The 17,147-nt window shown below is 35.5% G+C and overlaps 1 protein-coding gene across 1 annotated transcript; it reads left to right on the top strand.

Moving 5' to 3' along the window:
* The first annotated feature begins 316 nt into the window (after positions 1-316).
* Positions 317-16,037, top strand: LOC128219852 (transcription factor Dp-1-like). Its single transcript, XM_052927971.1, has 12 exons — positions 317-685; positions 1,483-1,604; positions 3,969-4,038; positions 4,354-4,418; positions 5,215-5,342; positions 6,047-6,215; positions 6,560-6,703; positions 7,756-7,824; positions 8,205-8,353; positions 8,905-9,071; positions 10,567-10,648; positions 12,216-16,037. The coding sequence occupies exons 1-12, from the start codon at positions 643-645 to the stop codon at positions 12,463-12,465; spliced, it is 1,458 nt and encodes a 485-aa protein (XP_052783931.1). The 5' UTR covers positions 317-642; the 3' UTR covers positions 12,466-16,037.
* Positions 16,038-17,147: the final 1,110 nt, after the last annotated feature.

A 17,147-nucleotide genomic window follows, 5' to 3' on the forward strand; every position in this document is an offset into this window, starting at 1 on the left:
GTGCTTATAGTGGCTGATTTCTTCCAATTCTTAGGTTCTTTACCAAATGGCAGATAAACGAACCTGTTAAGGATTCTTCCGTTAGTTTCTTCTATTTCATGTGTGGTGATCTGTGCTGCTTGCAAAGAAGTTGTTTTCTATTCCAGAAACTTTTTTCAATTAATTTCAAAGGGTAGTCCAAGGGCTACCATCATACTAAATTAGTTTTGAAACAGACTTTAGAACATTCGAAGCGCTTTGGTGTTTGTCGCCAACAATTTGTTTGCACATGCGCATTTCTATCATCCGCATGCTAAATTGTCCAATAGCCTTCAAGCATTGACTGACGCCGCGAATTGTTCATGTTTCGAGTTATGTATTTTGCACGGTTGTGCTGTGTTTAATTAGCAAACTTGGCACCGTTGGAACATTTAAAACAAACTGGAAGCGTATTTCAATGTGCACGTTGAACCAGTAGTATCATTTTAGCATTTCACCGGAAATAAGCACTTGTCTTTGTTCTTGGGACCATGGGAAATGTTTAGACGCCATCTTGTTTCCTAATCTCACTGTGTTCATTTTGACATTTTGACGTTTTTGCATTTTAGCTAACTATTTTAAATGACATTGTCTTACCTTGTTTGAGCGTTAGTTGAAACTGTTATGGCTAAATCGAATACTACACTGGCAAGCCTGTGGGATGATGGTAAAGTACTTTGTTCATGCATCTAATTTCTTAACAACTGGTCAAGTTTGTCATATTTTTATCACCCTCATATTCACCAGCTTTTTATTAACTATCTCACAATTAAATGGTTTAATAACCATTGGTGTTCTGTTAACAACCTCACATTCAATTCATTTACTGGGCAGTGTGCTTTTAAGTGCTTATTGAAGTGCATCCGAAGAAGGGTTTGAAGTTGAACCCATGATGGCTGCAGAACTAGCTGAACATGCACACAACTTTCCGTCCCATGTTAACCTTTTTTAAACAGTACAGGTATATTGCTCTTGACACTGGACTGTGTGAACAGTGCCCTGCTCCAACCTCCTGTGACTACCAGATTGAGCTGAGGGAACTGCTTGTAAACAAAACTAAGCTGTTTCAAAGCTCACACATAAATAATAAAATCACATTCTCTGACACAATGTTCTGGACGAACATTATTTGAGAATGTTTCTTCATACCACCCTCTATTGTTGCTCGAGTGAGCTTATTTTTAAATTTCGCCGTCAGGTTATACCCATTAAGTGAGTACTATCAAAATAAATGGGAGACACACAGTTGTCTTTAGTTCAAATAGTACAGATGCTGACAAGCAAGTCTGGCATGTGTTGCTGTACCAAAAATGTTGACAGATTGCAAATTTTGTAATTCACAAAACTCATGCAATAACAGTCAATTGACTCAATAAACAGTTGAAAACTAGTAAGAGCATAGCTGTACATGTTCACAACATTACAAAATAATAAACATTTCTCAATCTTCTTGTATTGACACAGGTCAGTCTAGCCCTATCAGAGTGATCCACACAACGCCAACAAAGGTAGAAGGCAGTGGAGAGCTGAAGCAAGAATTTGTCAAGTTCTACCGAACCACTGGCCTTGAGTCTGTTGCCAGAGAGGTATTTATTATCATACATCAACATTTGTAAAAGATATTTAGTAAAAAAGATTATGCCACTGAAACAGGGCGTATTACATTGCACCGTCCACCCGCTTTTTCTGTCTCTGCTGTCATTTGTCGTGCCTTTGATATTACTTGGCAAAGGTGTTGGGTAGACTATGACGAAGACTGTGTTACATGGAGGAATCTACGTCCCTTACACACAGGTCAAGGTCACAAAAGTTTATCATTATAATTGCATACTGCATATATACAGACTGAGTATAGTTGGTCGTATCTGGGCTGTACCATGCTCTTCAATATTTTGAAATAGAATGGCATATTATGTATGTGTTCTGTACATTCAGGTTGTGTTGCATTGCAAGCTCAACCCTACCGCACGCGCATGGTCACACATAGTCTGACAATAGAGTCTAATTTAATAAATACAGAAAACTGCATGCCACGCACATAGATAGACTGTTTATGAGTGTGAATTTTACATGCACAGGATTTTTAAATAAATTGGCACATGTGTTTGGTACATAAAAACTAAATGTTGTTTGCTAGACCAACGACCTTACCTTAATGTTCAAGGTAAAACCTTTGAGTTTTATCATTATTGAAAGCTGCAGATATGCATATAGATAGAGAGTTTGTGTATGGGCTGTAACTTTCTTTTACACGGAGGTGGTTTTAAAGGTAATTGGCACATGCTCAGTGCAAAGGTGATATGTCACATTCAAGTCCCAGGACTCTACCAAAAAGTTCTTACACATTTAGAGTATATTTATTTATTATAGAGTCCTGCATTTATGCACATTTATAGAGTATACTTGTGTTTGGGCTGTAATTTTGTGATCCACGGAAATATTTTAAAATTGCACATTTGTTCCGTAAAATGAGGTGATATGGGTTACTCGGACAGCTCTTGTTCCTTTCCTAAAATGGTGTTGAAATGGAGTCCTGTTCATTCAATAATTCCAAAAAGACAACTGTTTTCACAAAAGTGGTACTTATCTGAAAGATATTATATATCATTTTCCTCCATTATTTTTTTTGATTGTGCATTTTTAAATACCTTCCTTGACCTTAGATCATTACTAATTTAGCTTATTAAGCATAACAGTAACTTCAGGCAGTATAAAAAGCCCTTATTCTAGCCCTATTTTACAATTAAAAAGGCCCTGGCCCCATTCCTGAAATGGTCATGCTTATTTTTGATAGCTAAATTATTGACCGTCCAAAGGGGAAATTGATATGCATCCCTGGATTCCTTACACAATATCTAATGGACATACATGTAGTTGTGCTGAGTGTATCAGTGAAGGAATTTGATTCATCTTCATAGCATGGATAAATGCCTTGACCTGCATTAACCAATATATTAACCACAAAAATGTCAGCAGTTTTTTGTGCCATCTGTTCATTTGCATATAACCTAATTTCATAAACACTTAAATCGTACAGAAGTTAATGTAAATTAGTGTATTCAAAACCATTGTTTGCTTTTGTTCACTGGCAAGGGTACAACTGCGTCTTTGCCATGTTTTTGTAACGGCAAATACCAAAAAGCGATTATGCAGAGATGCACATTCATGTATAGATGTTGACTCAAAGCCATGTATACATGTATATATATATATATTGAGATTAATCAAATGACATGTAGTTAATAACTTGGAGTAGGAATTCCCAGCTTATATCATATAATTGGATACTATTGATAATCTTACTAAGTTTTCAATGCAAATGATCAAGAGCATTTATTTTAGTTTTATCTTATAATTAAATCATAAAGAGGGTCACCATGAGTGGTGATTGTGAAATAGACTATAGGTAATTATTTTCTGTTGACAAGAGGTTTTATTTTTGTTCACAAAGAAATCTTGAGCTGTTTTGTTACCAAGCAATGATTATTGAAGTTTGTAAACATTGTTAGGCCTCAGTGCACATTGAATTTTTTGAATAGTCATGTATTCAACGGCAAAGCGTTAGTGGTGTCTGTTATGAGCTACTTGTCGATCATAGTTTTAAGTGCTTGGCAATTAATGATAAATGCAATATTAGGTTGTGAACCAGTATCTATTGAATTTTCTTGCAAAAAGAGAAATCTAGCCTTAAAGAAGAGTGACATCCATGAATATGGATATTTTGAACTTCAATGAGGTTAGTTTTGACCAGTTGTTTTGAGTAGCCTAATTTCATATTTTTTATCATTTTAACAATTGTCTTTTTTTATACCATATTCAACTGTTTTTAAAACTTGACTTCCATTGTACTTCTCATTCTAATGGCAGTTTCGTCATTAAGTTGATTAACTTTCAGGCATTTCATAAATTAACATGAGTGCATATATTGATACTATGTTGACTGATTTCAGCATGGAATAATGGATGCAAACGGCGAACTGGCAGGCATCAGAGAGCAGGGCTTTTCTGGCACTCGCACAGGTTAGGCTTGCAATAAACCTTCAAACAAATCATCCAAGATTCATGTTTTCAGGAAATTTAATATGCAAGTTTGCAGAAATGTTAAGAGAGAAAAATGTGAAGCATTCAATCTTGTAGGTCAATTTCCCTACCTGAAGTTTCACTTTATAATATATACCAGGTAGTTACTTTGCTTGAATGTTGAGTAAATGTCTCATGTAATCATGAATGGTATGTTTTGCGCAAGTTTGATGGAGTAATTCAACTGTTTTTGAACATCTTAGTTGGATGAACTGATATCCGAGTAAGGTTGTAATGGAATCTGCTCATTTTCAGTGCAAGTGTTGACAGTGCCTGCCTCACCTAAAGCTACATACACTCCCAGGGTCATACACGCACAAGTGAGTTCTTCTTTTCGTTTTGTTGAAAAGCTGCACTCGCACAGATTGATCGTCTTGACAACTATTTTTCCTTTGAGTGAGCCAATTCTTGTGTAAATGTCTTAAAACCAGTGAAACAAGACTGCTGACGAAAGATAAAATCACAGTTAATCATATTTACATTCAAAAATTGTTATTTTATGGCTAAAAGCGTTACTTATGTTTTAAGAGAAATTAAATTTCCAGCAGTTAACCAAACAATTGAGATCTGTTTTATTGTGAATTATCTAGTGTCAAAACTGATGTCTGTAAGAGTGCAGCTTTAAATGATTAAATGAGGCAAACTTTAAAGGTGCAAAAAAGTATTTAAAGGGTTTATTTGCTTATTGGTATCACTGTTTTGCTATGCACAATTGTTCATTGTTAAAATTAATGCATGAATTATTTAAGTCCTCGCAAGTGGGAGCATGCAATTACAAAATGTTGGTAATGCTTCCATTGCCTGTGTTATGCAGGGAGCACATGCAGACATTCATGTCTCCCAATATTATCAATTCTAACACAAACTGAAAGTAAAGAAACTGAAAGACTAAACTTAAAAGAGAACTTCTTTATACAGCACTGCACAGAACAAATCAGTAAATGACAGAAACTGCCAAACAGAACAAAAACTTCCTAATGGTTCCAATAGTCTACCTCAGAGACAATTAAGCCATCATTAACAAGCTTAATATATAAAGTTGTTTATATGTCATCCTTTGATATTTTCCTCCCACCGAATCGTTATGTTTTAACTGAGCATTTCATCTGTTACCAGAGTGTGATGACCAACTACGCACCAAGCTCTCCACGGGTGATAACCACAGCATCCAGCCCTCACACACCTGTTATACATGGCCGTAAGCGACAGAATGAGATCATCATTGATGCAGACTATTCAGATGGGTAAGACACACCGTGATTTCGTTAACCTGGATTACATTTGTGTAGACTTATGTAGAAGGTAAAGGATTTGGTGAGGCTTTCTTTAAAACAGAAGCCTTTAAACGGTGGTAGTATATACCCTTTCAATTTCTGATATTTAAATGTAAAATTAAAGAGATTATTGATCATGAGATTGTACAATATATTCCTGGTACTTTGCAAGATGTACTGTATTTAATATGGCATGGAATTGTGTCAAGATAAACTATTGAGTTTTTGAAAAGTTGATTTTTTTGTAAAAGATATTCAGGTGTTTTAGCCAGAGGTTCTTTAGTCTTAGATTAATAAGGATTGAGAGATTTAAATTCAGACTGTTGTACAATTGTTGTGAAAATCACTTTCTGCTCAGACATTTGTATCAAAAACAGTAGGAAGTACCATGAAATGAATATAAATGTCTTCGGAAAAAATTTCAAAGGGGTCTTGGCCCTTTTGCCCAGACTTGGACATGAATCCCACATAGTCAAACAGACCCCAGGCTAGTTTTCAGGATTGAAAATTATCAGCTGTTAAAACAGCTGTGCATATAGTCTCAGCACTGAGCAGTTGATCTTATTTTGATTGGGAGACTGCAGTTTGTTTACTTTTTTGTAAAATTTCTAGTTCCAATACATTGTACAAATTACTTTAGTAATTCAATCATAAAATTTGAAATGTTTCTTCAGGACCAAGAGATCTAAGAAAGGGGAAAAAGGAGGGAAGGGTTTGCGACATTTCTCCATGAAGGTTTGTGAGAAAGTACAGCTGAAGGGCGTCACTTCATACAACGAGGTAGCCGATGAACTAGTGGCCGAGTTTAGCGACCCACGTAATATACTGTCACCTCAAGATGCAGTGAGTGTTTGTTTATGATTTAAAAACTTATGCAGTGATTTAAAATGCGGTATTCATACATAAGTCTAACAGCTTGCTCTTTGAAGTATGGCGAGAAGGATGTCTTGTTTTCTCAAAGAAAACTGAAATTACTAAATAGCTTTGTCCAGCTTGATTATTGCAAGAGATAAAATGATTAAGTTACAAGTATAACTAAAGAATGTTAAGCAAAAGACCCACAAGCATTTGCTTTTGAGCACTGCAATAATCATATTCAGAAATTGTTTTTTAATAAGATTTCTGGAAATATGTTATAAGAATAAGAAAATAAGATTCACAAAATTCATGCCTGATTTTGTCCACAGCAATATGACCAGAAGAACATCCGTCGGCGTGTGTATGACGCCCTTAATGTGCTAATGGCCATGAACATCATCTCAAAGGAGAAGAAGGAAATCCGCTGGATAGGTCTACCCACTAACTCTGCTCAGGAATGTCAGAATCTGGAGGTGAGTTGGCGTAGTGATACAAGGGACAGACTAGAGCTAGATAGGTCTACCCACTAACTCCACTCAGGAATGTCAGAATCTTGAGGTGAGTTGGCGTAGTGATACAAGGGACAGACTAGAGCTAGATAGGTCTACCCACTAACTCCACTCAGGAATGTCAGAATCTTGAGGTGAGTTGGCGTAGTGATACAAGGGACAGACTAGAGCTAGATAGGTCTACCCACTTACTCCACTCAGGAATGTCAGAATCTGGAGGTGAGTTGGCGTAGTGATATAAGGGACAGACTAGAGCTAGATAGGTCTACCCACTAACTCCACTCAGGAATGTCAGAATCTTGAGGTGAGTTGGGGGAGTGACATAAGGGACAGACTAGAGCTGGATAGGTCTGCCCCATAACTCTGCTCAGGAATGTCAGAATCTTGAGGTGAGTTGGGGGAGTGACATAAGGGCTAGACTAGAGCTGGATAGGTCTGCCCCATAACTCTGCTCAGGAATGTCAGAATCTTGAGGTGAGTTGGCGTAGTGATACAAGGGACAGACTAGAGCTAAATAGGTCTACCCACTAACTCCACTCAGGAATGTCTGAATCTGGAGGTGAGTTGGCGTAGTGATACAAGGGACAGTTTAGAGCTAGATAGGTCTACCCACTAACTCCACTCAGGAATGTCAGAATCTGGAGGTGAGTTGGGGGAGTGACAAAAGCGTCAGTCTCACAGAGATAACCTTGGGCCTCCCCCTCACACAAGAGCTAGGGGCTCTCCCAGGGAAGCCCATATATGGCATCTTTAACTGGTTCCTACCCGGAAAATGGACAAACGCTGGAATTGTCTGCCCATTCAAACTTGCTCAAGAATATTACGTTGAATTCACTGTAACAGTAAGTTGTCCCCTCTTTCAGAAATCATTACCTTATCAGCAAATGTTTATATAACAAGGCAAGATATTGCAACTGCAAGGACCCCTCAATCTTTTTCTTGACATCCCTTAACAGAGCGAAGTTAGATGTCAAAGTCAGAATGTTGTTCAATATTGAAAGTGATTTATATTACAGTTGGAAAAGCAGAGACGATTGGAAAGAATAAAGCATAAAACACAACAAATCCAGGAGTTGATACTACAGGTAGGACATGCGCATTGTCTCATTGGATGGGATCATTTTCATAAGATGTTAACCCTAATATTCATTTTGCTATGTTTAAAACTTTTGATGGCCGGAATTCCTAGAACTGGTTTATAACCATGAAATGCAATTGGCATTTAATGATGAAATTAATAGATATTTGGAACCTTGACATTTTCCAATTTTCTAATGCAATGTTACACTAGTATATCAGTGGTCGAATGACTGGTTTATTAGTGTATATATTGCAGTCCAAAATCGGTGGAAATAATGGGAACATGTGCCCCATATTAAGCAGTCAAGCTACCTTTAATTCATGTGAACACATGTGTGATGTATTTTTACTTGTTATGGTTAAATAGCATATATCTTGATTTCAGCAAATAGCGTTTAAGAACTTGGTGCAGCGTAACAAAGAGTTGGAGAGAACACAAGGGCCACCAGCCCCAAACTCTGCCATTCAGCTGCCTTACATTATTGTGAACACAAGCAAAAAGACTGTGATAGATTGTAGCATCTCCAAAGACAAGTACTGGCTTTTAGCTTCTTCTATTTTTGAAAGAAAGAGTTGAAATATTGTCGAAGTTATCTGTTTTGGTTGTGCAAATACATAATAGGCTAGGAATTGTATATTGTATTCATAAAGCTACTTAATGTACATTTTTAACTTCATGGAAAAAAAAGATTATTCATCAACAAATATTTTAAATCCCCACTTATTTACATCAAATTTATTCTTATGCATTTAACATTTGGACTTTTTCTTGTTTTTTTCTCATAGTTTTGGTGTAAAAACATTGCTTATTTACTATCAACTCAACTTGGGGAAAAGAGCATTTATTCACTGTTTAAGTTGAATATTTCACAAAGATGCCTTATAAATACGGCCACAGAAATCAGAAATTGTAATAAATGTACATGTTGATACTGATGCAATTCATTAAAAAACTAAAAGAAAAGATACAAAGCTGGTGATGTTTGGTTGATGATATGATTTGCCAAACTTTTTCATTACTAAGAACAATTGTTTAAATGTGAGCTGAGAGACATTATTCTCACGTTTCTACTATCTCTCAACAGGGATGAGTACCTGTTCAACTTCAACAACACATTTGAGATCCACGATGACATTGAAGTGTTGAAGAGGATGGGAATGGCTTACGGTCTCGAGAAGGGACAGTGCACCAAGCATGAACTGGCCAAGTGCCTGGCCAGCGTTCCTAAGGCCCTGGAGCCATATGTGTTAGGTTGGTATATAGCCACCCATTTCACTTAACAAGTTTGAGATGGTGTTTCTTGGCACATCTGTGTGCGAGAGGTAAAAAGTTGAGGGTTAGCATCTCTCTCAGGGCTCTCACTAGGCTGGAAATTTTGGGAGAAGTGACTTCTCCCTTCAGCCAATTTAGGGAGAAGTGGGGAGACTTTAGGGAGTAGGGAGAAGTGATACTTTTCGTAACACCTGATACAAAAACTATGCCATACCACTCACCTAAGTTTATATTCACATTAAAATTGATTGCTATAACTATATAAAATGTTCATTACATAATGTATCATTTTTAGCTCAGCAAAAGTGTATTTGTCAATGTCACATAGTTTATCTCAAAAAAGCATCTAAAATGAAACAAACAAAAAAAGACAGCTACGGTTTATAAATGAACTGTCAATATAGTAGGGGAACGAATGTTGTTTTGGTACGTTCGGGATAGGGTACGAATATCACATTCAGCTATGCTGTTATTTACTTGTCTCTTGCTAAATAATTTTAAATATACTGACATTTAAAAAAAAAAGACATTTAAAAAATCTCGCCGATTTTTTTTTGACATCGTAACTGTGACAGGAGAAAATCACTGTAAGTTAATATTACATAAAGCAAAAAAAATATTTTTTTGTGTTTACAAATATTTTTATCATGGACATTTCACTAAAACCAATCAAATATTTGGTGATACGTCATGTTATTGATTTTCTTAGCCTACTTGCCGAGATGGCTATATGACCGTCTGCTTCAAAAGCAACAATGTTTAAATGTCTTGCATTGTTTGTTCAATACATATATTAATTGCTTTTTAACTTTATTAATGCTTGACACGATCTTTCATAATTATGTCGCCTTTTCTATCTCTTTTTAACGAACTTATATCATTTGATCAGGGTCTTCTCAATGTTCATTCTTATTGGTTAACTTTCAATAGCTCCGCCTTCTGCCGATGTTTTGGTAATTGGGTGACACGGCCCAATTATCGGATTAGGAGATTACCAATTTGTACGAATGACTTAATTATTGTGATGTTTTGACTAATTTGACAATGGCCAAATACTCGCTGATTGACAGATTTACAATGTGCTAAAATTTTCGGCGAAGTGAATGTCGCTTTGATGATACAAATGGGCGAAGTCTGGGAATTTTAGGCGACCACTTTGCCCAAGTGGCCCCCTCGCGAGAGCCCTGCTCTTTACTGTGCTTGTTTTATATTCTAACGCTTAATCACCACTTTGATACCAGTTGCAGAAACAGAATTATATTAAAAGTGCATGAATATGTGGATCTTGAAAGCAGTCTTTGTTTTTTACAGACTGATATACCTTTAAATGGGATACCGAAACATTGATAAAAGTTAATTGCGAAAATTTGAAACATTCTAATTGTTGTTTTGCATATTCCAGATGAAAACTTAATAAAAATCCCAGTTTTTCTTAATTTCAATTAAAAAAACTCATGAACGTATCGTATTGCAGACCTGGCACGGGGCAGTATGGCGAATGCAGGGCCCAGTGGTATCCGGCCTGTCACTGCGGGAACTGCATCCTCACATCACTCGTAAGTTCAAGATATATATTTGGATTCATTAAATGTGTATTAACAAAAGTAAGTTGACCCCAATTTTTGTGTCGCCTGAAAAGACGACATATAGGGGTTACTTTTGTCGGCGGTGGCGGCGTCCGCGTCCCATTTTCGCTTGTCCTGGGTATATCTCCTAAACTATTAGTGGTATCAACTTGAAACTTCATATGTAGATAGATCTAATTGAGGGCAAGTGCAGTGCACAAGAACTGTTACTCTTGCTTCCATATTTTTAAAGTTATTGCCCTTTGTTATTTTTCATGCTTAAAGTTTTGTCCGGGGCATATCTTGTAGAATATAAGAGTTATCAACTTGAAACTTCATAGCTAGATAGATCTCATTGAGGGCAAGTGCAGTGCACAATAACAGTAACTCTTGCTTTCTTAGTTTTAAAATTATTGCCCTTTGTTAATTTTCATGCTTAAAGTTTTGTCCGGGACATATCTTGAAGAATATAAGAGGTATCAACTTGAAACTTCATAGCTAGATAGATCTCATTGAGGGCAAGTGCAGTGCACAATAACAGTAACTCTTGCTTTCTTAGTTTTAAAGTTATTGCCCTTTGTTAATTTTCATGCTTAAAGTTTTGTCCGGGACATATCTTGAAGAATATAAGAGGTATCAACTTGAAACTTCATAGCTAGATAGATCTCATTGAGGGCAAGTGCAGTGCACAATAACAGTAACTCTTGCTTTCTTAGTTTTAAAGTTATTGCCCTTTGTTAATTTTCATGCTTAAAGTTTTGTCCGGGGCATATCTTGAAGAATATAAGAGGTATCAACTTGAAACTTTATAGCTAGATAGATCTCATTGAGGGCAAGTGCAGTGCACAAGAACCGTTACTCTTGCTGCCATATTTTTAGAGTTATTGCCCTTTGTTAATTTTCTTGCTTAGGTTTTGTCCGTGGCATATCTCGTAAACTATAGGAGGTTTCAACCTGAAACTTATTCCGTAGGTATATCTGATTGAGGGTTCAAATGCCACCTACAATTGAAAGTTAAATGGCAACATCATTGTCTATAAATGATTAAATGCCAATCTAACAGCTATAATGTCGACAGTAAATAATTCGTCAGGCGACACATCCGACTCGCGGAGTTCTAGTTAAATGTTAGGTCCCTTTGGCTTATGATTATTCCATGTAGGTAATGGCAGAACAGTCTTATGAGTGAGTTAATACAGATTATGCTTTTGGTCTGAGGCAAAAAAGGCTATGCCTGAATTTAAAGCACATGTTTTTCATTCACTTACATCAGTTGCATAACACCTGTTAATTACAAATGATATATATAGGGCTATTCCATCAAAAACATATAGCCCCCGCAGGGGAAGGCAATTATTTGAATAGTATACAGGTGAGTGTCTTTTTTTTTGCTTATTTGGACCCCACAATGGTAAATTTTCTTCTGTAGAGGCGTGGAATAATTGCCTTCCCCCCTGGGTTTTTTATGTTTAAATGGAATAGCCCATATATAGAAACATTAATTGGATGACTATTGACTCAGTTTCTTTAAGTAAGTGAACTAGTTTTTTCCTTGCAGGTATACACAATCAGGAGCCACCGGCAACTCTCTTCCCGCACTCCACTCTGCCCACAGCAACAGCAGCAGCACTGATGCCATGGACTTTGAGGTCGCCATGGCAACAAACTCAGTCCAATCAGTTGTCTCACGGGAACCCAGCATCGGATCATCATTTTCTGACGTCCACTCACGTGTGATGGAAACGCCCTCAGATGATTTTTCTGACGATGACTTTGATGGTTCGAGTCCTGTTGATGTGATGAGTTAGTGTTGTTACAAGTGGCCTTACAGTTGGGGTTTTGGTTGAACTTTCAAACTGTGTTGTAGCAGATGTCTGCTAAACGCCATGTAAAGTTTTGTCAACAAAGCAAGGCAGTGTCTCCACTTGTGAACACATGATGTAGGGTGATCACTGGAAGGTGCGTTCTCAGCATCCGTACATGTGAAGGTCTCACACTGTTACAGAGATGTTAAAGGCTTTACATTGACCGCATACAGGAGCAAACAGTGAGAAGTGTATGAACAAATCGGCAAGAACCAGTCTGAGATGTCTGTGACGACTGATCAGATTTGTGGCAACATTTTCGGACAAGCTGGAGTTCATACTGAGTTTTGCAAAGCACAGGCAGGGATTAAAGATTTTGTGATGGACGTCAGGACACATATTGTGATAATGTGTATTGTGTAGTTTTGTAATTGTTCAGTTTTAAAGAGATTTGGCTAGATTTGGGCTAATTTTATAGCAAGGCAGATTATGTGTTTAGTTAAACTTAACTGTTTACAAGTGAAGCTGCATTTAGAGAGTGCCAGGATACCAAATTGTTGTTCTAAAGACATTCAGACATTGATTGGTAGTGAATAAAAATAAATTGACATGAAATAATGTTTCTTCCCACTTCAAAAACATAAGAATTTTCCGTAAATGGTATCTGATGTACAGCTATATGATTTTTTTATTCCTGTTAGACTTCATGTTCTGGTAACATTTGAAAGGGTTTTTATGTATAGACAAAGAATTTGTAAATAGTTTACGAAACACTAATATTCCAAACACTCTTGTTTTCATTTTGAAAGATTGGAATATCAGTCATTTCACTTCCGATTTCATTTGAAATAAGAACCAATACAAACTGCCATATCTGTATGTGTAAATAATAATGTAATTTTGGTCTTTAATTTTACATTATTTTACATATTAGTAATTTTATCCTTTCAAATGATACCAAAATAACCAGGCATCGAAGTTAAACATGGTTGTTCAAGTCTCAATATGTACTTTGGATACCTGAATATGGATATTTCCTCTCTCAAAACTGTGCATACTGGTTGAGTACCTAAATCAGAACAGTACCTAAATGACGTTTTTCCGATTGTGATCTGTTTATTTACGATTTAAATCAATAGACGCTTACCTTAGATACACGTTCAAAATAACATGATACTTGTGTAAGTATTTAAAATGCTGCTATTATTCAAAGTTGTTCATGTACAAATGTCAATACATGGCACGAGGGGGAATGACTTCATGCATGCCACAATTACAGCATACTGGCACAGTCTGGGTTTTTTTTACTTAAATTGTCAAATTTTACTGACAAAAATGACAAAAAGACAAGCTGGAAATAAAATTAATTATTAGTTTACTTAAACAAAACATGTAGCAATAATTTAAAAAGGAAACACAAAAATAAATAACGAATTAAAACTGTTCCATATTTAGGTACTCCATGGACAAAAATGGCAGTCCTTGACTGTGTGGTTAATAAAGTACTTTTCATGCAGATTGGAAGTATCTTGAAAAACACCATTTATATCAACCAATTGGTTTTGAATCCTAGTATGCTGATGGAAAATGTTGTAGCTGTGGTGCAAATCTAACTAAAAATATTCCAAAATAAATGCCGATTTAGGTACTCGCCCAGTATAGGTTCATTCAACATTTTTAGTGTTTATAAGTCACTATAAACAAAAAGCAAATTTAAGGCAGTTAATTTAAGTTTACTGTTGTCAATTTTTAATTGCTGTTGTGTTTTAAAAATTGTAATTAAAAGCCATACGTTATGTGTTCATTTATATTTAGCTGATATTAGATTGATTCAAAACCTTGAACATTGTTTCTGTTTTGCTTGTTAAACCATGCCTCATCCACAACCATGCTTCATCCACAACCATGCCTCATCCACAACCATGCATCATTAACATTGTTCACGAGTCGATAGTTATTTGTTATTCAGAATGGAAGTTTGTTTGTTTCCTTCAAGAATCAATAGTCTGAAATCATGTTCTGTTATTGACATTTTAAAAGCAAATCAAGAATAGATTATTAGGACATGATCATCCATACAATGCATTTTGCTAGGGTTTCTTGGATGTTTTTAGTAGATTAAGCAGTATAAATTTGGTTCTTGAATGAGATTGGATTTTTTTTATTTGCTTCAATCGTTGTAATGATGTTTATGTCAACATTTAACATATTGAAAAGCACTGTCTACCTTCCAGTAATGAAAATAATTTATTGCTCTTCTGTTTTATGAGAGTCATTAGTCTAGCATCTCCTAGTTATAGAAGCCTGAAAGGGGGGTTTAATGATAATAAGTGTATGTTGACATTTTTACTTAAAACGTGTTCTGGGAGCTGTTTCAATAAAGAGTTTAGTCGTTTATTGAAACTTTAGAGTCATAGTTCCTTAATTTTGCTACATATTTGTGTGAATTGAACTAAATTCAACATTGAAATTTCTACACTAAGGTTTAGGATTATTTTTTTATATATATATATTGCCATTAATGACCTTTATACAGAGTTCTGATAATTGAAATTACAACCAAAAGCCTTGATTGAAACAGCCCACTGTATAGTAAATTGTTCTGCTTGCCATTATTATACCTTAACTGCAAACCATGTTTGTCTTTTTGCACACTTTACGGGGGTGACTTACCACTCTATACCAAACCACTTAAGTTTGTATAGTAATTTACAACCTTCTAAATCTGAATCATCTCTCTTGTCTACTTTTCTTAATCATCAAGAGTTTGTATACATTAATGTCCTATCACTAAACTCGCACATCACATGAAAATGTTATTACTTAATTTTAGGATATTTTTATCGTTTATTTTTGCTGAAGAGTGAAGAAGTAGGCATACGCCAACATTTGTTAGAAGCTTGCTAAATGATGAAATAAGAGTTTTTGTAGTGATTTCACACTCGGAACTCCTCGGCCATTTTTCATCGAAAACAACTTGAGGTTTATATGGCAGTTTCCAACGTCAAAAATCTTGACATTTACTACACTGCAAGTAGAGTGCGTAATTATTTCAATTTAGCAGTCAAACTTAATGTCTTTCCTCCTGTGAATTTTAATTATTTATGCAATAATACACTTCACTGGCTGTCAATAAATTTAAACTTAGTAATACAAAAAACATGTTAAAATACTACAATTAATTCATACTATTATGCAACATATTACAAACTACTACTTATGTACTGGCATACATCCGAGGCTGCTTTTGATGGAAAATGACCAAGGAGATCCAAATGGCAATTCCATTGGCAGAGACATTACAACAAACACAATAAATAAATTGATGCTTCATTGTTCACATACCTGTTTCTCACAAATCAAACTGTTCATTTGATTATATGTTGCTTTGGTAACCATACAAAGGTTATAACACTATGCACCTTTAAACATACATGTCTTCTCGTGCAGTATTTGATCTCAATCATCTCACTAATTTCATCTGTATATTTTTCACTGACCTTGTAAACCTACATAGCATTTATAACATACTTTTTTGTATTAAAATATGATTCAATAAATGGTCAGAAGCTGTCGGTTGTTTTTAAGATTTTTTTATTGTCATTCCCTTAGCCCAATCTTTCTTGTGGGCGCCTGAAACCTTTAACTTAATAACAATTGATGATATCTGCAGCTTGGTACACATTTGGCCACGTCTGGCTTAAATAACTATGCTCCTTGACAGTTTGAAAAAAATCATGCAATAAAAACAGCCATAACTGAACCATTCAAGATGTTCATGTGAAACCTTTGTGCACATGTAACTAGAGCCAAAATGCAGTAGAAAAATGGATAGAAAGGCCCATATATCTGGTTTTAATAAATGTTTTATGCACGTTGAAAAAAATCGAGCAAAAACTGACGACTTCACCAAAAAAGTGTCCAAGGTATTTACATGAAACTTTGTATACACATTACCAGTGACAATGTGTTACAAGGCCAATAACTTTTGCTTTAATTATAGTTAAGTTATGCCCCTTTTTCCATTTTGCATAACAAATGTTCAATGGCATCCACTCCTTGTTGAGATTTGTTTTGATAGGAACCAGGTGTAGTAGAATAGACAAATTATTTGGCTGATAACTTTCACACCAGTAATATCTGTAATATTAATATGGTACAATATCATATAAAAATTATGTATTTAATACTATTGTGTTTGCTTTGAACAACTTCATGTTCAGCAGATGGCTACTTTTTGTTTGTCAAGCTTTCAATTCAAGGAGGCTTGGCAAGTATTGAGAAAGAACTGCTCTGTTCTGCTTGTTATAATTTATTGTTTGAATTTTAGCGCGAAGTTAACTTATATTAATTTCATCATCATACATTTATTCAATTTGAACTTTTCCATTTCTCAGCAATTTCACATATTCATTGTCCCTTATCATCATAAACTGTATATTTAAATATCATCAAAGTCTTTACATGCCAAAAAGTGTAAATTATCAATAAAAGATCTAAAAAATTGGCTTATTTTCTTTTTCCATATTCATTTTAAGCTTGCCCAGTGTTTGTGTTGGCTTGCGTATGTATGCATTTTTTTTTTCCTTTTCCTTGCTCTTTTCTTTGCACATGTTCAGCAAGGCCTATACCACCGGCTTAAGCCACTTTTCTTCACCATCCTGATAAAAATACAACTAAAGCCC

Source organism: Mya arenaria, chromosome 15, assembly GCF_026914265.1.
Source record: "Mya arenaria isolate MELC-2E11 chromosome 15, ASM2691426v1".
Taxonomy (NCBI): Eukaryota; Metazoa; Mollusca; class Bivalvia; order Myida; family Myidae; genus Mya; species Mya arenaria.